At 40.2% G+C, this 17,211-nt stretch overlaps 1 protein-coding gene across 50 annotated transcripts in view; it reads right to left on the reverse strand.

Annotated features, from left to right (window-relative positions):
* Nucleotides 1-651: 651 nt before the first annotated feature.
* TTN (titin) overlaps nt 652-17,211 on the reverse strand; it is a 272,676-nt gene continuing 256,116 nt past the window's right edge. For 49 of the 50 annotated variants that reach the window (XM_031651844.1, XM_031651839.1, XM_031651871.1 and 46 more), the window contains 15 exons: nt 16,884-17,183; nt 15,930-16,232; nt 14,729-15,031; nt 14,043-14,627; nt 13,607-13,912; nt 13,201-13,500; nt 12,000-12,575; nt 11,596-11,901; nt 10,640-11,233; nt 4,907-10,515; nt 4,626-4,782; nt 3,198-3,889; nt 2,943-3,096; nt 2,114-2,416; nt 652-1,977 (listed from right to left, as the gene is read on the reverse strand). In XM_031651844.1, the coding sequence (XP_031507704.1) occupies nt 1,679-1,977; nt 2,114-2,416; nt 2,943-3,096; nt 3,198-3,889; nt 4,626-4,782; nt 4,907-10,515; nt 10,640-11,233; nt 11,596-11,901; nt 12,000-12,575; nt 13,201-13,500; nt 13,607-13,912; nt 14,043-14,627; nt 14,729-15,031; nt 15,930-16,232; nt 16,884-17,183 (10,787 nt within the window). In that variant the 3' untranslated portion in view covers nt 652-1,678. The remainder of the gene's footprint in view (nt 1,978-2,113; nt 2,417-2,942; nt 3,097-3,197; nt 3,890-4,625; nt 4,783-4,906; nt 10,516-10,639; nt 11,234-11,595; nt 11,902-11,999; nt 12,576-13,200; nt 13,501-13,606; nt 13,913-14,042; nt 14,628-14,728; nt 15,032-15,929; nt 16,233-16,883; nt 17,184-17,211) is intronic. The other variant, XM_031651845.1, reaches the window with a different exon arrangement.

Raw genomic sequence — 17,211 nt, forward strand, 5'->3', positions numbered from 1 at the left:
ATTTATTAGTAGAGACGGGGTTTCACCGTGTCAGCCAGGATGGTCTCGATCTCCTGACCTCGTGATCCGCCCGTCTCGGCCTCCCAAAGTGCTGGGATTACAGGCTTGAGCCACCGCGCCCGGCCGGTAATAAAATAGTTCTTTAGTTCTGAGGTCCTTTATTTGTTTTGTCTCGATTTGGAGCTGCAGTAGCCAATATGGACTCAGATGCACAACTGATCATTTTCCCTGAAATTGTCCTTTTCCGTTCACTATGCTCTTTGAGGGACTGTATCTATACCGTGTTAATCATCTTTGTATTGTTCCCTGTGGTGTTTAGCACAAAAGATTGTGAAATTGTAGATGGTCAAAATCCATCAAAGATATTGAATCACAGCTGATTCTGAGTTGAATCAGCTCTCCTAAAAATATTTTTCTTGATATATTTAGAAGATAAATTTTTGGGGATAAATATATCCATGAGAACTATATCTAGGCTTTTTAAACAAAATTGCTGAATACATCTAACACGATAATTTAAACATTTGCTTAAAAGAACTTATAGTATGGGCTGTTTTGAACTTGAGTTGCCTTATCTATGATTGTTTTTGTGATACTTGAAGGTGCATACTTCCCCACCCCAGAATTTCACAGAAAACAACCAGCCACACATTTTGAGGTGCAGATAGCTTGCTTTATTTTGTTGTTACTATCTCAAGGAGGTCCAACAATTATAACTAACAATTGAATTTATACTTGCATGAAAAGAACTACATCAAATTGACATTTTGGGCAATTAGTAATATTGTTGTTTAAAATTTAACGACAGCTTTATTTTGTTGTTGTTCTTTAGTTTTTGCTGTGGCTCATTGCTTAGGTGCCCAGGTTTTTCAGGTGCAATTAAAATTTAGAACTACCACACAAAGGCATTGGCTGCACCCTGGGACCTCCAAGAGTTGGCACTGCTCTGGCATAGGAATACTTGAATAGCTTGGTTAAATGAAGGGATGGCCAGGAGATGTTATTTTTCCAAGCTATTCAGGCACTCCTTATGTCAGAGACAGTGTAAAATGAGCGAACAAAGTGTTGGCCGTTACACTTTGCTCTGGTAATATTTGTCATGATAATTTTGTGTGACATCATCAGAGAAAATGTAAGACATTAAAGTGTTGCTTACAGGAGGGTAAATGCAAACATCACCAATGCCTTACATTTCTGATTCAATAGGTATTGGTGCACATATCAAGTGATGTGCACAGCATCATTCTCTTTTAGGTGGACAGGACATCTTCAGTGGGGAATTTCTCAACCCACTGAGGCATACTTAGACATCAACAGTATGTTGAGGCACAAAGATTGATTAAATGTTGAGCAGGGTATTCGTTCCATAAGAAACTTTCTCCTACCAACAGTTAGTTTCAAAAGTTACATTGTAAAATGTCATAAAATAAATGGTACAAAACTTTATAACCGTTAATCCGGCTATATACAGTATGTACATGTCATTAGCAAATGTATAATATTCTTAGGTCAACAATTATGAAAAGATTGAAATGAATATTTTTGAACTTTGACTCATTTAGGTTGATACAAAACTACTTTTTTTCTCTTTAAATATTTACAGATCAGAAAGATTAGTCCATGTGAAACGTTTGCAGAAAGTTAAGAATGAGTGTAGAGTATAAGGGCACAGGCCCTCTTAAATGGATCGAATATGTATATTCACAGTGGCAGAGTCAGATCCAAATTCATTCCCTAAACTCAGGGTGTAAAGTCCACCATCTTGTTTCTGTACGTCCATGATGATCAGCGTTGTCAGGTCATCTGTGTTTTCAATGTGGAACCTCCCCTGTTGTTCTTGATTGTGAATTTTTCTTCCACCACAGGACCATGTTACTTCTGGGGTAGGCTCACCCGTGAAAGCACAGGCTACTGTTAGAACTTTGCCTTCATCAATGCTGATATCAGATGGAAGAGCTTCAATTTTAGGCGGAATTCCTTTATGGAACAATGACAAAAAAAGTCTTAGAATGACTGAAAAAAATAAAGATTTGCTTTCTACTGAATTGTGTGTACTAAAGACTACACCATGTTACTTGGCTTGTCTACCTCTACCGGTAATTTTATTGCTCACCTCTTATGCCTGCTTTAAGCATTTTACTAGTTGAACTTTCCAGTTGTGTCATACTAGATTTTCCCATAAAGCTGCTGGAACTCATTTCTACAAAGGACTCTTGCATGGAGGACATGCTTTGGGCAGACATGCTTGCAAATTTCATCTCAGTCATGCTGCTAGCACTGCTGCTGCTGAAACTGCTGAAGGAGGCCTCCTGCTTGGAGGCAGACATTTGGACTGACTGAGACGAGAAGCTTCCTTGCAAGCTTGTGTCACCACTTGTTCTCAATACTACCTCTCTGGAAGGTTCTTCAACTAGAGCTGTGGAGCATAGCAGATACACAGTGAACATCAATGACATCTGGTTAATTGGTGACATATGACGCTGACTTACAGAAATGGAAACTTCAACACACGCACAGCAGCATAACCCAAACAATTTGCTGTTGAAGCATAAGCAAATACATATATACATACATTTGTCAAGAGCTAGCTCAATGTCTCCAAAACATGAATCCTTATATTTCTATCATTACATTACATGCAGGTGCTAGGAATCACCAGGAAAAAAATGATTAGTCATATAGAAAGTAATTGACATATTGTGTGTCCTGAAAATAAATGTTACAGGGCAGTTGGTAGCTTTACTTTGAAATGTAATCTATCCAAGTTTCTGTGTAACTATAAAGAAAGTTTGACTGCAAGAATGAATTCACATCGGATGGCTGTCGCTCTTTCACATGGAATTTAATAAGGCTTCTTAGAGTTTTCTGTGCTTGAAAGAGAGGCAAAAAAAAACATCTAAAGGCCTTAAGCATGTAAGGAAGAATGGTGAGGAGATACTTACGAAGGACCGTTAAGGAAGCTGTAGCTGAACACTGGCCACGGAAATTTTTGGCCTTAATTGTGTACTTTCCACTGTCGCTGACTGATGCATTTCGGATTTCAAGAGAGTATATGTTTCTGGAGCGACTTATGCTGACATTTGAAGAAACAGAAATCTAAGACGAAGGAAAAAGAAAGGAAATGTTGAAGTTCTTTAGATGTAGAAGACATGGTATTTTAGTTTTTTCTTCAATAATATATTCATAATTAAACTTACTGGCAGGTTGTTTTTAAACCATTCGATTTCAGGGGATGGCTCGCCACTGATTTCACAAGTAAAGAGAACATTTTGTCCTTCATTAATATTTTGAGATCTAGGCTGGGAGATGAAGGCTGGAGCATCTGAGAGTTCTTTGCTCAGCATCAAATCATATTGACACTTGACAATTCCTTCCTTGGTTTTGCCTATGCAGGTGAGGATTCCTTCGTCTCTGTGACTAGCTTGCTTGATGGTGAGGGTCTGATCGCTGCCTGAGACACCATATCGGTACTCCTCAGAGTTGGTAAGCTCTATGCCATTCAGTACCCATTTCACATCAGTGGCACCAGCAATGTTGGCTTTTAAAACCACTCTTTGACCTTCATTTATGCTCATCTGAGTAGAAAATGCTTTAATCTCAGCATGAGTTCTGATTTCTTCTGATGCCTGTGATGTTTTAGTGATTTCCTCATGGACAATGGATTTTTCCAGGGAGGTTGCTGCTGATTTCTTGACTTCTTCGGAAATAAAAACCTTTGAAGCTTCCTCTTTGAGGGCTAACTTTTCTTGAGATTTTGCCTCTGACATCTTAATTTCTTCAGACATTAGGGCTTTTTGGGAAATTTCCTCTTGGACAACAGCTTTCTTCTGAGATGTAATTTCAGAAGTCTTTTGTGTAGAGACTTTCTGTGCCTCAGTATCTTTTACAGCTAAAAAAGAAACCTCTGTAAGGCAAACTTAATTAGAAAGAGACCCCCACCTTTTACTCTTCTAGATTCTGCATGTGAAAAACATACAAAGAAAAAAGTCAACTTCATGCAGTCTAGGTAATACCTAATACTTTCTGAGTTACACTTTTGGAAAATTGTCATGTGTGACTTTTGAAATCAGTGTAATGAGTCCTTAAACTAAACTGAACCAAAGATGATTCCTATGACTTAAGGAAAAAAGTCTTGAAAAGAATAGTCAAAGGATTTAGGAGATAAGTGGATTTGGGAGATTTTGAGTAACCAAAACATTAAATTATCTTTCAGAAGATTGAAATGAAAGCAAACTAATTTTAATTGGTAAAACAGAAATAGTTCTTTAATTAACTTTGTACTGCTTTGGAAAATTAGCAACTGTGAAGGTTTAGGCAAGCAGTGCCATTTTGTATATTCACTGACTTTATTCTTAAATATTCCTGGGAGCAGGGGCTGACACTATATAATCTTATATAATACCATATATAATAAGGTACTTAATAACTGCTTTTTATGCTCATAGAAAAGCATATGCTAACTTCAAATGTGTGTTTCTACTTTGGTGTACAAATTGCATTCTGGAATTAGGAAAATAATTTTATTTTAATACTTTCTTATATGTGTATATAAGGGGGGATGTTTGAAAATATTTCCCTAATATTATCTTCTGAAAAAATGTAGGTAAAAACAAAAGCCAACCTACCTTTTATTGTTAATTTGCAGCTAGAGGACACAGATCCAGCTGAATTTTTTACCGTACAAGTATAAAGTCCACTGTCAGAAGTATCAGTCTTGTGAATTTCTAAGAGGAACCCTCCCTTGTCTTCAGAGAGTTTATATTTACCTCCTTGTGTAATAGCCTGTAGAATGCAAATGATTTGCGCTTTAAAAAGTGATTTCATTTTAAGTGTTTTTTGGGGAGCTGAATTTAGAAGATAAAATATTTTAGAAGATAAAAGTAAGAGACATTTAAGAACTGGTTACCTTTCCATCTTTTGTCCAGATGACAGTTGGCCGGGGTTCTCCAGTAGCCTTAACTGCAAATTTAGCAACACTGTCTGAAGAAACAGTTGTATCGTGCAACCCGGTAACAATTACTGGTTTTGAGGAAATTGGTTCAGGAGCTTTTGGTTCAGTTTTTCTGGTTTCTGTTGACTCAGTGGTTTTCTGATCTGATTTCTTAGTTTCTGATATTTTTGATACCTTCTCATGGATACTTTTAAAGGCTTGCCCCATAAATTGGAAGTTGGTTTTAGATGTTCCACCTTCACCAGAAATCTCACAAACATATTCTCCTTGATCAGATTCAGTGAGGTTATGGATTTTGAGCTCATAGGTACCATCTGCTGAATAATGAAACTGGAAATGCCCATTTTCCTTCAGTTTCTTGCCATCTTTATACCAGGTGACCTCTTTTACACTTAATACACTGCTTTCAACCACACAGGTCAGCTTTGCAATCTCTTTAGAAGCTTCTGCTTTCAGGAACTGAGTAATCTTTGGTGGGGCAGAGACTGGGAGGTGCTGAACTTTCTCTGTTGATGTTGTTTTTGTCTCTGTGGGTGATACGGCTTTGGGGTGAGAAGGTTCTGGAGATTTCACTCGTTTTGGAGATTTAACTGCTTCTGGGGATTTCACCCGAGGCTCTGGGGATTTGACTCTTGGTGGTGATGTCACAGCCTTTTCAGTTACCCTGGCCTTTTGAACAGTCAGAGTGAACTCTGCTTCTTGTTTCCCTTCACTGTTTTCTACCACCACGCTGTAATTGCCATCATCGGAAGCCTGAACTGAAGAGATCTCAAAGGTTGATTTGTACTTTGTGGTGGTCACTTGGTGGCGGGCAGAAGTACTTAGCACTTGTCCTTTACGCAGCCAGGTCACAGTTGGTACCGGCTCACCATCGGTGTCACAAGAAAACCTTGCAGACTCGCCCTCGTAGACAGTCATGGACCGTGGCTTTGTTAGAATCCTTGCCGCCAAAGTTGTCTTGATCTTTCTGGTTGTGGATTTTTCTTCCAGCGACTTTTCTTCTAATGCAGCACTTTTCATTTCTGCAGATGCATAGTGTTCATATGAGGAGAGACTTTCCCTTGTCTCTGTCATCTGTGATTTCACTTCCCTGACAGAAGACGAAGCTTCCATCTCAGATGTTTTCTTAAATGATGAAACAGCATACGCCTCTGTTCTTGTCAGCTCAGGGAAAACAGATCTGGGGACCTCTTCATCTCTGCGCCTGGAAGCATAGGTGGTATAATCCCCTCCTGTTACGTCCAATGTTGCATAGTCAGAAGCTTCGCCCTTGTAGTTGGTGCACACAGCACGGTAGGTTCCACTGTCATCAATATGACAGTCCAGAATTTCCAGGGTCAGAACTCCACTCATATTGGTGTAATGAATCTTACTGCTTTCTTGGAGTTCCACACCATTGTGGTACCATTTAACCTCAGCAGTTGGCTTAGACTGAACATTTAAAATAAAACGTGTATTTTGGCCACATGGTACCCTGTGTGAGCGCATTCTCAATGTGATTCGAGGGGCATGGTCCAGTGTGAAAGGCTGCTGACTCAAAACTTCATACTTCCTTTCTGATGTCTTCTGAGTTTTTAAAGCAGCTTTCATGGACTCATACCTGGAAAAGATATCAAATCTTGCAGACCTCTCAAATCTCGAGAGTGATCTCTCACTAGACACAGGGCTGGGGGATCGTGGGCGAGTTCTTTCTGGAGTAGGTGACCTTCTTTCTGTGTCATCTTCGTATTCCTCAGCCGGTTGTGGACGTGACCGGATCAGCTCAGACACCGGCCTCATTAACTCAATATAAGTTGGAGACAGGGAGCGCCGTCGTCTCAGTAGTCTAGATGCGGATGAGGATGATTCTCTTTGAGCACGTTTTGAGATTTCGTATTCTTCCTCAATTTCTGTTATTTCTGTCACTTCTCTTTGTCGCCTTGATTTCTTTCTAGACTTTTCCTCCTTTGACATGTAGTCAAGTTCGCTTTTGTATTCTGAGAGACGCTGGGTGGTCGTAACCGGGCGAAGCAACTCTTCATCCTCCTTCTCAGCCATGATTCTTTGCCGTTGCTTTGGCTGTCTGTACGCAGCCTGGGCATGCCGTTCCCTCAGTTCTGCATAACTTGTACTAGCTTCAGCCTTCGTTGGGATGTGATAGGTTGAATACCTGAAGTCTTTTCTTGTTTCCTCCACCTTGACATGAGCTTGTGGTGAAGAGTAACGTAGGCTAGAAAGCTCAAAGCGTGGAGGGCTTCGGCTTGGGGGTGAAGCTGAAAAACCTAATTCAAGCTCTTCTTCAAGACGCAGCCTCTCTTCCTCTGTTCTTTTCATTGCTAAGTAGTCATCAATGGGGAGGAGTAATTCTTCATCAGAGATGTCTCCAAGAGAACGTCTTCTAGGTCGGTAGTAAAAGTAATAATCAGGAGAAGGTGTACGCCGGCGGGCTGGTCTCACTATCTCAAGATCATCTTGGGACAGTTTAGGAATACGCCATTTAGGTCTGTATTGATCCGTAATGCGTGGAAGAGGCATCACATAGAACTGTTCCCATCTTGAAAGGCGGATGCGCTTGGGTCGTTTCTGTACAACTCTGTCAAGTTTCCCAGGCATTTCATACTGATCACGTATCTTTTTATACCACTTCATGTCAGACATGGGCACGAACTGCTTGATGCGTTGGTCTTCTTCTATGGTAGTCTGCTTGTACTTGCGTGGCTCTGGTACATCATAAGGCATCCGGAGTTTTCTCTCCTCTTTCTTTTCTTCTGTCTCAAGTCTGAATTCCCCTTTTACAGTCTTGGTGCTTACAGCTGGTTTGTAAAGGATGGAAGCTTCTCTCAGAGCCTCTTTAGCTACCTGTGTCAGTGGCACACTTTCAGTTCCAGAAAGAATTTCAGCCATTCTGAGGGTTTTGTCAATTTGTTTTTGTACGTGTCGCTCATGCTCCTCCCTACTCTTGAATTCCTGTTTCTTGTACCTCAGGCGTTCCACTTGTAGGTGAGCCTGGCAGCTGGTGGACCCAGCTGTGTTAGTGGCTGTGACTCTATAATAACCTGTGTCTTCAGGCAAAGTGTCCCTGATGTGCAGAGCGTAATAATCCAAGCCTTCATGGATAATTTCAATGTTAGGTCCAAGGGACAGTGGCTGACCATCTTTCTCCCATTTTAATGTTGGTGGGGGGATGCCAGACACTCTGATCTCAAAGCAGACACTTTGGCCTTCTTGGCATTCTGCATTTGCCAGTAACCTTTTGAACATGGGTCTTAAGGTACTGTCTGATGGAGGTGGGTGTAGGGTTACCGTCAGCTTTGCTTTACAGCTGTCTTCACCGTATTTGTTCCTTGCCACAACAGTATATTCAGCGTCATCATCTGTAGTGACACTGTTGATTGTTAATTGGTAAAGACCCTTGTCTGACTCAAATGTGTACTTCTTGTCATCGTCACCTGGTTTGATTTTCTGACCTGATTTATACCATGTTACACGAGGCTCTGGGTGGACAGTTATAGTTACTCCAAACCGGACATTTTCACCTACATAAGCTGTCTTATTATAGAGAGGCAGGGTAAATTCTGGTGGCCTTTCCAGGAGTCTCATTGTATCTGTTCTGCGCTTAATTTTCTTCATGGTTCTACGGCAGTAATAATCATAGACTTCTCTCACACCTTTAACAAATAACTCTGCATAAGAACTGTCTTCACCGTAGTCATTGACTACTTTGCATCGGTAGGTACCATCATCAAATTTGGTAATGTCTTTGACATAGAGGATGGCCACTCCATCTTCATAGGTGATTTCATATTTTTCACTGTTCTCCAGCTGTCGGACGCCGAAGTACCAAGTCACTTGGGTAGACTGATCATAATTTTCAATTTTGCATACATATTTGACATGTCCTCCTTCTTCACCAACTGTATGCATTATCTGCCCAGAAACTGGGCCAATTTCAATGGATGCTACTTTAACTTTAGCAACACTCACTCCCCTCTGAGATCGAATTGCACCACCACAGGAGATCCGGGCTGCTGACACAACCATGTTGAGGTCTTTCTTGATCAGGGTGTGGTAATAACGCCGGTGTTTTAATGTTCTGATAACTTTAGTACTGACTCTTTCTATCTTCTGCTTCAACCATGGGTGCTGGAGAGCCTCTGATGCTGTCATGCGAGATTTTCTCTCTTTCACTAACAACCGGTCAACAAAATCCATGGCTTCAAGGCTAATCTCTTTGAATGCTTCTTCATCGAAAGTATATTCAGCATTCATGATATTCTCAATGATCTGTTGGTTAGTTTCAGCCAGGAATGGGTTGATACCACTCAATAGCACATATACCAGTGTTCCAAGTGACCACATGTCTGTGGCTGTGCTGACAACATCATGCTGGTGGACTTCAGGTGCATAGTATTCTGGGGCAGTGAATAGAAGCCTGAAGTTGTCCCCTGGTTTCAGCTGACGGGCTTGACCAAATTCTATTATTTTAATGGTAGAGCTTCTTCTGGTTTGGTAAATGATATTTTCTGGTCTAATGTCAAAGTGTCCAATATTATGACTGTGTAAGAACTGAAGTGCTTCACAGACCTGGTGAACATAACTTACAATTTCTCTTTCATTAAGTTCAAAAGCACTTGTGTTAATGCGCTCAAATATGTCAAGTCCTGATATAAACTCAAAGATCATAACTAATTCTTCCATGCTTTCAAATGATTCATGGAGGTATAAGATGTTTCTATGCCTAGCAATATTCAGAATGGAAATTTCCTTCTTTACCAAAACCTGATCAGTCCCTTTGACTTTAACAAATTTGGCCATGTATGTCTTCTTTGAGGATGTTTCAACACAACGGTGGACAATTCCAAACTCACCACGCCCAAGATCTTCAGCAATCATATATTTCTCATAGAGTTCCTTGGTTGAAGAGTGAGATGCTTTAGTCATGGAGACTTCCCTGGTTTCATCTACCTCTTCATCATAGTTCATAGCTCTGGTCTTATCTTCTTTGGTTATGGTTGGTTCTGAAGGCTCAGAAGGCTTGCTCAGACCAAATTTATTTTCAGCTATTACCCGGAACTGGTAACTTGTTTTTCCAAATAAGTTGATCACGGTATAACGTGTTTCTCGGGCTTGTCCTACACGAAGCCATCTTTCTGCAGTAGTTGCACATTTTTCAACAATGTAGTTGGTGATTTTGCTGCCACCATCAGAGGCCGGCTCAGTCCATGTTAAGTTGACAGAATCTCGTGAGACATCACTAACTTTGACTCCTCTGGGTGGGTCAGGAACATCAGCCACATCCAGTTCAACTGTCTTCTGATCAATTCCAAATCTGTTTTTAGCACAGACCACATAGAAACCAGCATCTTTTCTCTCTACCCCATTGGGGAAAACAAGTGATGTGAAGGATCTTGTGACAATAACTTGGTAGTGGCCATTATTGTCAATGAGATCTTGTCCTTTCTGCCAGGTGATCACAGGATCTGGTTTGCCACTGAAAGGAATCTTGATGCTGACCACTTCACCTCGAAGAGCATGAACTGCTCCCATGCCTTCAAGAGTTTTAGGTAAGTGTATCTTAGCTGGAACTGTATCAGAAAAAAATAAGAATATAATTTAGCAACACCTAACAATATCTGTTTAAGTGCAATAACCTGCACCCCCCAAGTTAATAACTCATTTAGCCTCAAATTGATGATAATATATTTTTACCTTCCACTTCCAAGGAGGCAGTGCCAGACACAGATCCCCCTTGGTTGGTAGCTCTGACTTGGTAAACTGTGGCATCATCATCTGTGACACTTGCAATGATGAGCTGGTGATAGCCACCCTTAAATTCTTGAATCCTATATTTTAATCCATCTGCAATGATTTCTTTGCCTTGTCTGTACCATTTCACGATAGGTTTTGGATGACCAGTCACTTTGCAGACCAAAGTAGCATTGCTCTGATATCTGACATTTAGATTTCTCAGTTCCTCTTTAAAGTGTGGTGCCTGAATTGGAACATCAGATTTGGGAGTGATGGGTTCTGATATTTCACTCCATTCACTTTCCCCACCTAGGTTTTCACATTTCACACGGAACTCATATTCAAGACCTTCAATAAGGTTTTTCACCGAAAAGACAGTTTCTCGAATTTCTTCTGTTGTCACAGAAATCCATTTATTCTGCTTCTTCTCGCGCTTCTCAAGGTAGTAATTTCTAATCTTTGCACCTCCATCACTGACAGGTGGCTTCCAAGCCACAACACAAGAATCTTTTGTGACAGCAGTAATAGTTGGTTTGCCAGGAGCACCTGGCTTTTCTATTAAAAAAAACAAAAGATTTAAGTCATGAGATGAAACAGGCAGCTTTATTAAAGCTTATTTATTTAAGAAAAGAATGTTATGAGTCCAAAATTTTATTTAAAAATAGCTATTCCAGAAAAATGAAATTGGTTACTTTATACTAAGACGTATCAAAAACCAAAGTTGTATTTTTAAAAAGGGGTTAGGATATATATTTCTCCTTTTAGATATGCAAACATTCAATTAAAATGAAAGTAAAGGCACTTGTACTTTATCTGAATCTTTGCTATTTCCTTTCAAAATTTCTTTCTGTTTAAAAGAATTTCATGCAAAGATGGAACTTTACCATAGGAAGATATGGAAATCAGGTTGTACTCACCAAATGGACTCTTAATGATCACAACTGAGGACACTTCTAGAGGTTCACTGATGCCGAAAGTGTTCTGAGCTGAAACCCGGAAGTAATAGCCAGCATTTTCTGTGAGGTTCACGATTCTACAGGTTGTCACTGAGATGGCTGAAGACACCAATTGCCATTCAGCCCCCTCCTTGGCCTCACATTTTTCCACCACATAGTTGGTGATCCAGGAGCCTCCATCATCTGCGGGTGGTTTCCAGCTGATCACTGCAGAGTTCTTCAATAGAGCTTCGATCACAATTGGTCCTGTAGGTTTGTCTGGTTTATCTGTTGGGGGAAAATACAATTGTAGTGATTTTCATAGTGTGTTTTTGAGATTTTTTTTTCTTTAAAAATAAAAAGCACTGAAAATAAAAGTAAAATACCTTGTATTTCCACATCAAGGATGGCATCAACTGTTCCGAAAACATTGCTGAGCTGGACTTTGTATTTCCCAGCATGAGTCTTACGTTGGACGTTCTTCATGACAAGATGAGTATAGTGCTCAGTGTTTTCAATAGTAATGTTTTCTGAGTTTTGCAAAAGTTTCTGACCATGGAACCAAGTCATGGCAGGTACTGGACGACCAATGTACATAACATGAAGCCGAAGTGTAGAACCCACAGCTCCATAATACTTCTCTTTCAGTGGGTAACCAGGATGGAACTGTGGTGTTGCTTGCAGGAGAAGCTTACTACTGGTTTCTACTTCTCCAACCTCATTGGTGGCTATGCAGGTATAAACACCTTCATCTTCCTGTTCCTCTGTCATTACTGTAAGAGTGTGTGTGCGTCCATCTGAAGACATTTTGTATTTCCGGCTTTGTATGAGCTCTTTACCAAATCTGTACCATTTAATGTCAGGAAGAGGCCTTCCAACAATCTGGCATGAGAGTTGAGCAGCTTCACCCAATTTGGTGGTAACATCCTTCATTTCTTTGCGTATTCCTGGGGCCTCTCCAGCTGAACGATATGAAAGATAATATTAAGTGATTGTTACTACTCAATCTGTAATCCTTTGTCCTTGTACATCAGGAATGAATTTGCCTTATTTACTAACACATACCATGATTTACATATTAGCCTAATTCTTAAAAACTCTTTGAAGTGATTTTCTTAGGATCATATGGTAAATAGGGATTCAATGAGCACATTGTCACATTTTCTGTAGAATGACTTTTTCCCTTTATGATTGGAAGGGAATTAATAATGTATAGGCTTTTAAGGGACTATAAATTCTCTCTATAATTCTGTAGTATTCTTGCCCTTACTTAGGTTCATTGAAGTGGCATACAATTGTTGACCTTTCAAATCTTGTTGGGAAATATTTTAAAAAAGAAACCATTGCATTAGAGGGAATTGCTCAAGGAGAGTGCTCAGTTCACTGCATCTAACATCTCCTGCTGAAGTTATGTGCTTGGAACGGTTTCCTATAGAACTTATCATATTTCCTGTGTGTGCACTTGCTTTTCTTTCTAAACACTTGCTCTCCAATAAAGCTTTCCAGGGTTCTACTTAGTATAGAGGGGGAATTAGCCTTAATTTGTTTAGTTTGTAAATCATAAGTAGAGAACCAAAGGCTACTTACATGTGAGTTTAGTCTTTATAGACATAGCAGTCCTTCGAGGTCTGCTCAGCCCAGTCTCATTCTCAGCAAAAACCCTGAATTCATATTCAGTAGCTTCCAGCAAACCCCCTATTGTGAATTGCTTGTCCTTAATACGTTCCTTACTGCTCTTCTTCCAGGCACTGTCTCCAGACTGTCTATATTCAACCCAATATCCAAGAATTTCTTTGCCACCATCACATTCAGGTTTCTCCCACTGTAGAGTGACACTATCTTTGGATATTGAAAGAATCTCAAGTTCTCCTGGTTGGCTTGGTTTATCTGAAATATTGTAAAATAATGAAAAGGGAATCAGCTTTACTGGTGAAATAAAAGGACCAAACATGGCTTGCTTCTTTAGTTTAACCCCTTCTTCTGAATTCCTTACCAAATGGATCTTTGCAAACAACTGGTTCAGAAGCAGGGCTGGTCTCACTTAGGCCAACATCATTCTGTGCAATGATTCGGAACTGATACTCAGCATCGGGAACAAGCCCTGTGACAGTGTACATTGTGGTAGTGATCTGAGTCTTGTTGTGTCTGACCCACTTGTCAGTGGATGTCTCTTTGCGTTCAATGTAGTAGCCTGTGACTCGAGAACCACCATCATCTTTGGGCCGGGACCAGGACAAGCTAACAGAACTCTTGGTTACATCGAGTACTTCCGGAGGATTGCTTGGAGGTTCTGGAGGATCTATAAATATAAGTAGAAAGCACACATGTATTAGAGTACAGTCCCAAGTCTTATAAGCCGATGATTTTCATTTAAAAACAGAAAAGTGCTGAAATAATGTTTATAATTTTGTGGTTGAAAGGACACTTACTCAGTGGTGTTTTTGGTATGACTGGTTCCTCAGATTTCAAGGGCTTGCTTATGCCAAACTGGTTTTCTGCTGAAACACGGAAATGGTATTCTACATTCTCTTTAAGGCCTTTTACCACCAGAGATGTACCTCGGACTCTAGAATCAATGGTATACCAGGCGGCTTTAGGCACTTCTCGTCTCTCGAGGATGTAACCTAAGATGTCAGCACCACCATCATCAGCAGGAGGTCTCCAGCTGACCCTCACAGAGCGGGCTTGGATGTCATCATATTCCAGTGGCCCTTCCGGACTGTTGGGACTTCCTATCACCCTGACCTTGATGTAGACAGCCTTCTTGCCACATTTATTTTCCAGAACCAAGTCATAAGTGCCAGAATCACCCCTGTCTGCTTCTTTGATCACAAGCTCAGTGTGTGTTTCAGATGTTGCAATCATGGCACGCTTACTAATATCCTGGCCTTCCTTGGTCCATTTACATATTGGGAATGGTTTTCCTTTGATTGGTATGGTAAGTCTGATGACTCCACCTTGCCTTACAAAGATACCTTCCTGGTATCTTTCATCAAGTTCATAATCAGGATATTCTGGAAAAAAGAGTAGGGTTTCAATTTAGCATTTGTGGTAGGGGGAGTAAGAAATAAGTCTATGGCAATTATTGCAGAAAGTAAATGATCATATGTCTCACCAAGCATTTCAGTGACTTTGACTGTTCCTGGTACCTCAGCAGGCTCGCCAGGTCCACCAGCATTACAAGCTAGGATGCGGAACCTATATTCCGCACCCTGAGGTAGGTGTGTTAGAGTATACTCTCGAATCTTGGTTGGAGTGGTGTTACACTTGGTCCATTCATGTTGATCTACTTTTTGCATTTCAATCAAGTAGCCTGTGACTTTAGATCCTCCTTCATCTTCTGGAACGCTCCAGGCCAGGGAAACTGATGTCCTTGTTGTATCAGTAACTCTTGGGTTTTGTGGCTTTCCTGGAGGAGCTGGGAATAAGAATAAGACAATATACTGGTTAAAGTTGCTGCGAAGTTGAAAATTAGCTCTGCCACCTAACAAATTCAATGAGTTGTTGAAACAGGGACTGTTAACATTAGCCTGTTTTTTTGTCCTGTGAAAATTTTATTCATGGCCGGGTGTGGTGGTTCATGCCTATAATCACAGCACTTTGGGAGGCCGAGGTAGGCAGGTACTTGAGGTCAGGAGTTCAAGACCAGCCTGGCCAACATGGTGAAACCCCGTCTCTACTAAAAATATAAAAATTAGCCATGTGTGGTGGCAGACATCTGTAATCCCAGCTACTCAGAAGGCTGAGGCAGAAGAATTGCTTGAACCTGAGAGGCAGAGGTTGCAGTAAGCCAAGATCATGCCACTGCACTCCAGCCTGGGCGACAGAGTGAGACTCTGTCTCAGAAAAAAAAAAAAAAAGAAAAAGAAAATTTTATTCATTTTATCAGTTAAAAATACTTAACATTTTTTCACTTTCCTTTCTCTTAAATGTGCTTCATTTTTAATCACTATTATTATCTTACATTTATCATCAGTTTTTAAAGTGCTTCCAGAAATATTAACTTGTTTTAAAATATTAATTGTGATAGAAAGCATATATTATGAATCTTATCTTAAAGAGATGGAAATTGACTCCAGAGAAGAATATTAAAAATTATTTGCCAGAAATTGCTAGCAGCTGGGGTGGGGAAGGGACTGATTACAAATGGACACAAGGGAACTTTACGGGGTAATAAAAATATTCCACATTTTGATTGTGGTGGTGATTACAAAACAGTACATTTTTCAAAAGTCATAGAACTGTATACTTCAAAAAGGTGAATTTTCCCACATATAAATTATAACTCAAACTTGACTGATACAAAATGTACTTACCAATTGGATCCATGGCAACGATGGGTTTGGAAGGACGACTTGGTTTTCCAGACCCTCTTGCATTAATGGCTGTGACACGGTGTTCATATTCTAAGCCTTCAATAAGGCCAGTGGAGCGGTACCGTGTCATTGTCACAGGTACTTTATTTACACGGACCCATCGATCTGCTCTCACTTCTTTGCGCTCCACAATGTATCCAGTCACTTGGGAGCCACCGTCATCCTCTGGTGGGTACCAAGTAAGTGTCATACCATCACGGGAAACATCAAATATCTGTAATGTTTCTGGGGGTCCAGGAATACCTGTGACAAGACAGAGGTTAACAGGATATGGCAATATGGATAAATTGAAACAATGACTCATATATTTGTGTGTGCCTTAGGTTTTGATTGGTATTTTAAAAGATATATAAGACACATGACTATTTTTCCAATAGTTTCACTTTTGTACTATTCGTAAATTTTAATTTAAATCATTTAATTAATTATTTTTATTAAAAATTTTGACTTTTGTTTTAGGTTCAGGGGTACATGTGCAGGTTTGTTACATGGGTATATTGGGTGATGCTGAGGTTTAATTTTGTACTTTCCTTGCTGTTCCTCATTTTCTTCAATTCTACATTTATTAAGTATGGACTGTGTATTTTTTTCTCACTATAACATTGCCAGTCCTCCTTCCTTTCCTCTCTTCCTCCTACCCTTCTCTCTTTTCTTCCTTCCATTCCTTTCTTCCTAACTCCCTCCTCTTTCATAAGAGTGAAGATTTAAAAAAAAAATCAAGCCTAAGTGTGTTGAAAACCTCTGAGAAAAGGAGGTTTAGAAACCTTAGAAAGACCACAGGGTTAATTTTGTGACCTATTTTTATTTATATTAGGGCATATTAAAAACAAATTCTTTTTTGTTAACATTCAGAATCAGAGGTGGAGAGAGTGGTGGAAGGGTCTGTGGACTTACGGATGCTGCTGCGACACTCTATGACCTCAGACTGCAAGTAAGAGCCAATCCCAAAGCGGTTTGTTGCAGCCACACGGAACACATACTCATTTCCTTCAGTGAGTCTGGTAAACTTAAACGTGGACCTAGTCACTGATTCAGAAACGGGCAGCCATCCTGGACGATGAGCATCACGTTGTTCTACCACATAACCACTCAATGGAGCACCACCGTCCAATTCAGGTGGTTCCCAGGAAATGGTAATTGATGTAGCATCAATTTCATCAATCCTAATAGGTCCTGTTGGTGGACCAGGCTTGTCTATGAAAGAGAAGAAATACAAGAAATT

This window comes from Papio anubis, chromosome 10 (assembly GCF_008728515.1).
Source record: "Papio anubis isolate 15944 chromosome 10, Panubis1.0, whole genome shotgun sequence".
Taxonomy (NCBI): domain Eukaryota; kingdom Metazoa; phylum Chordata; class Mammalia; order Primates; family Cercopithecidae; genus Papio; species Papio anubis.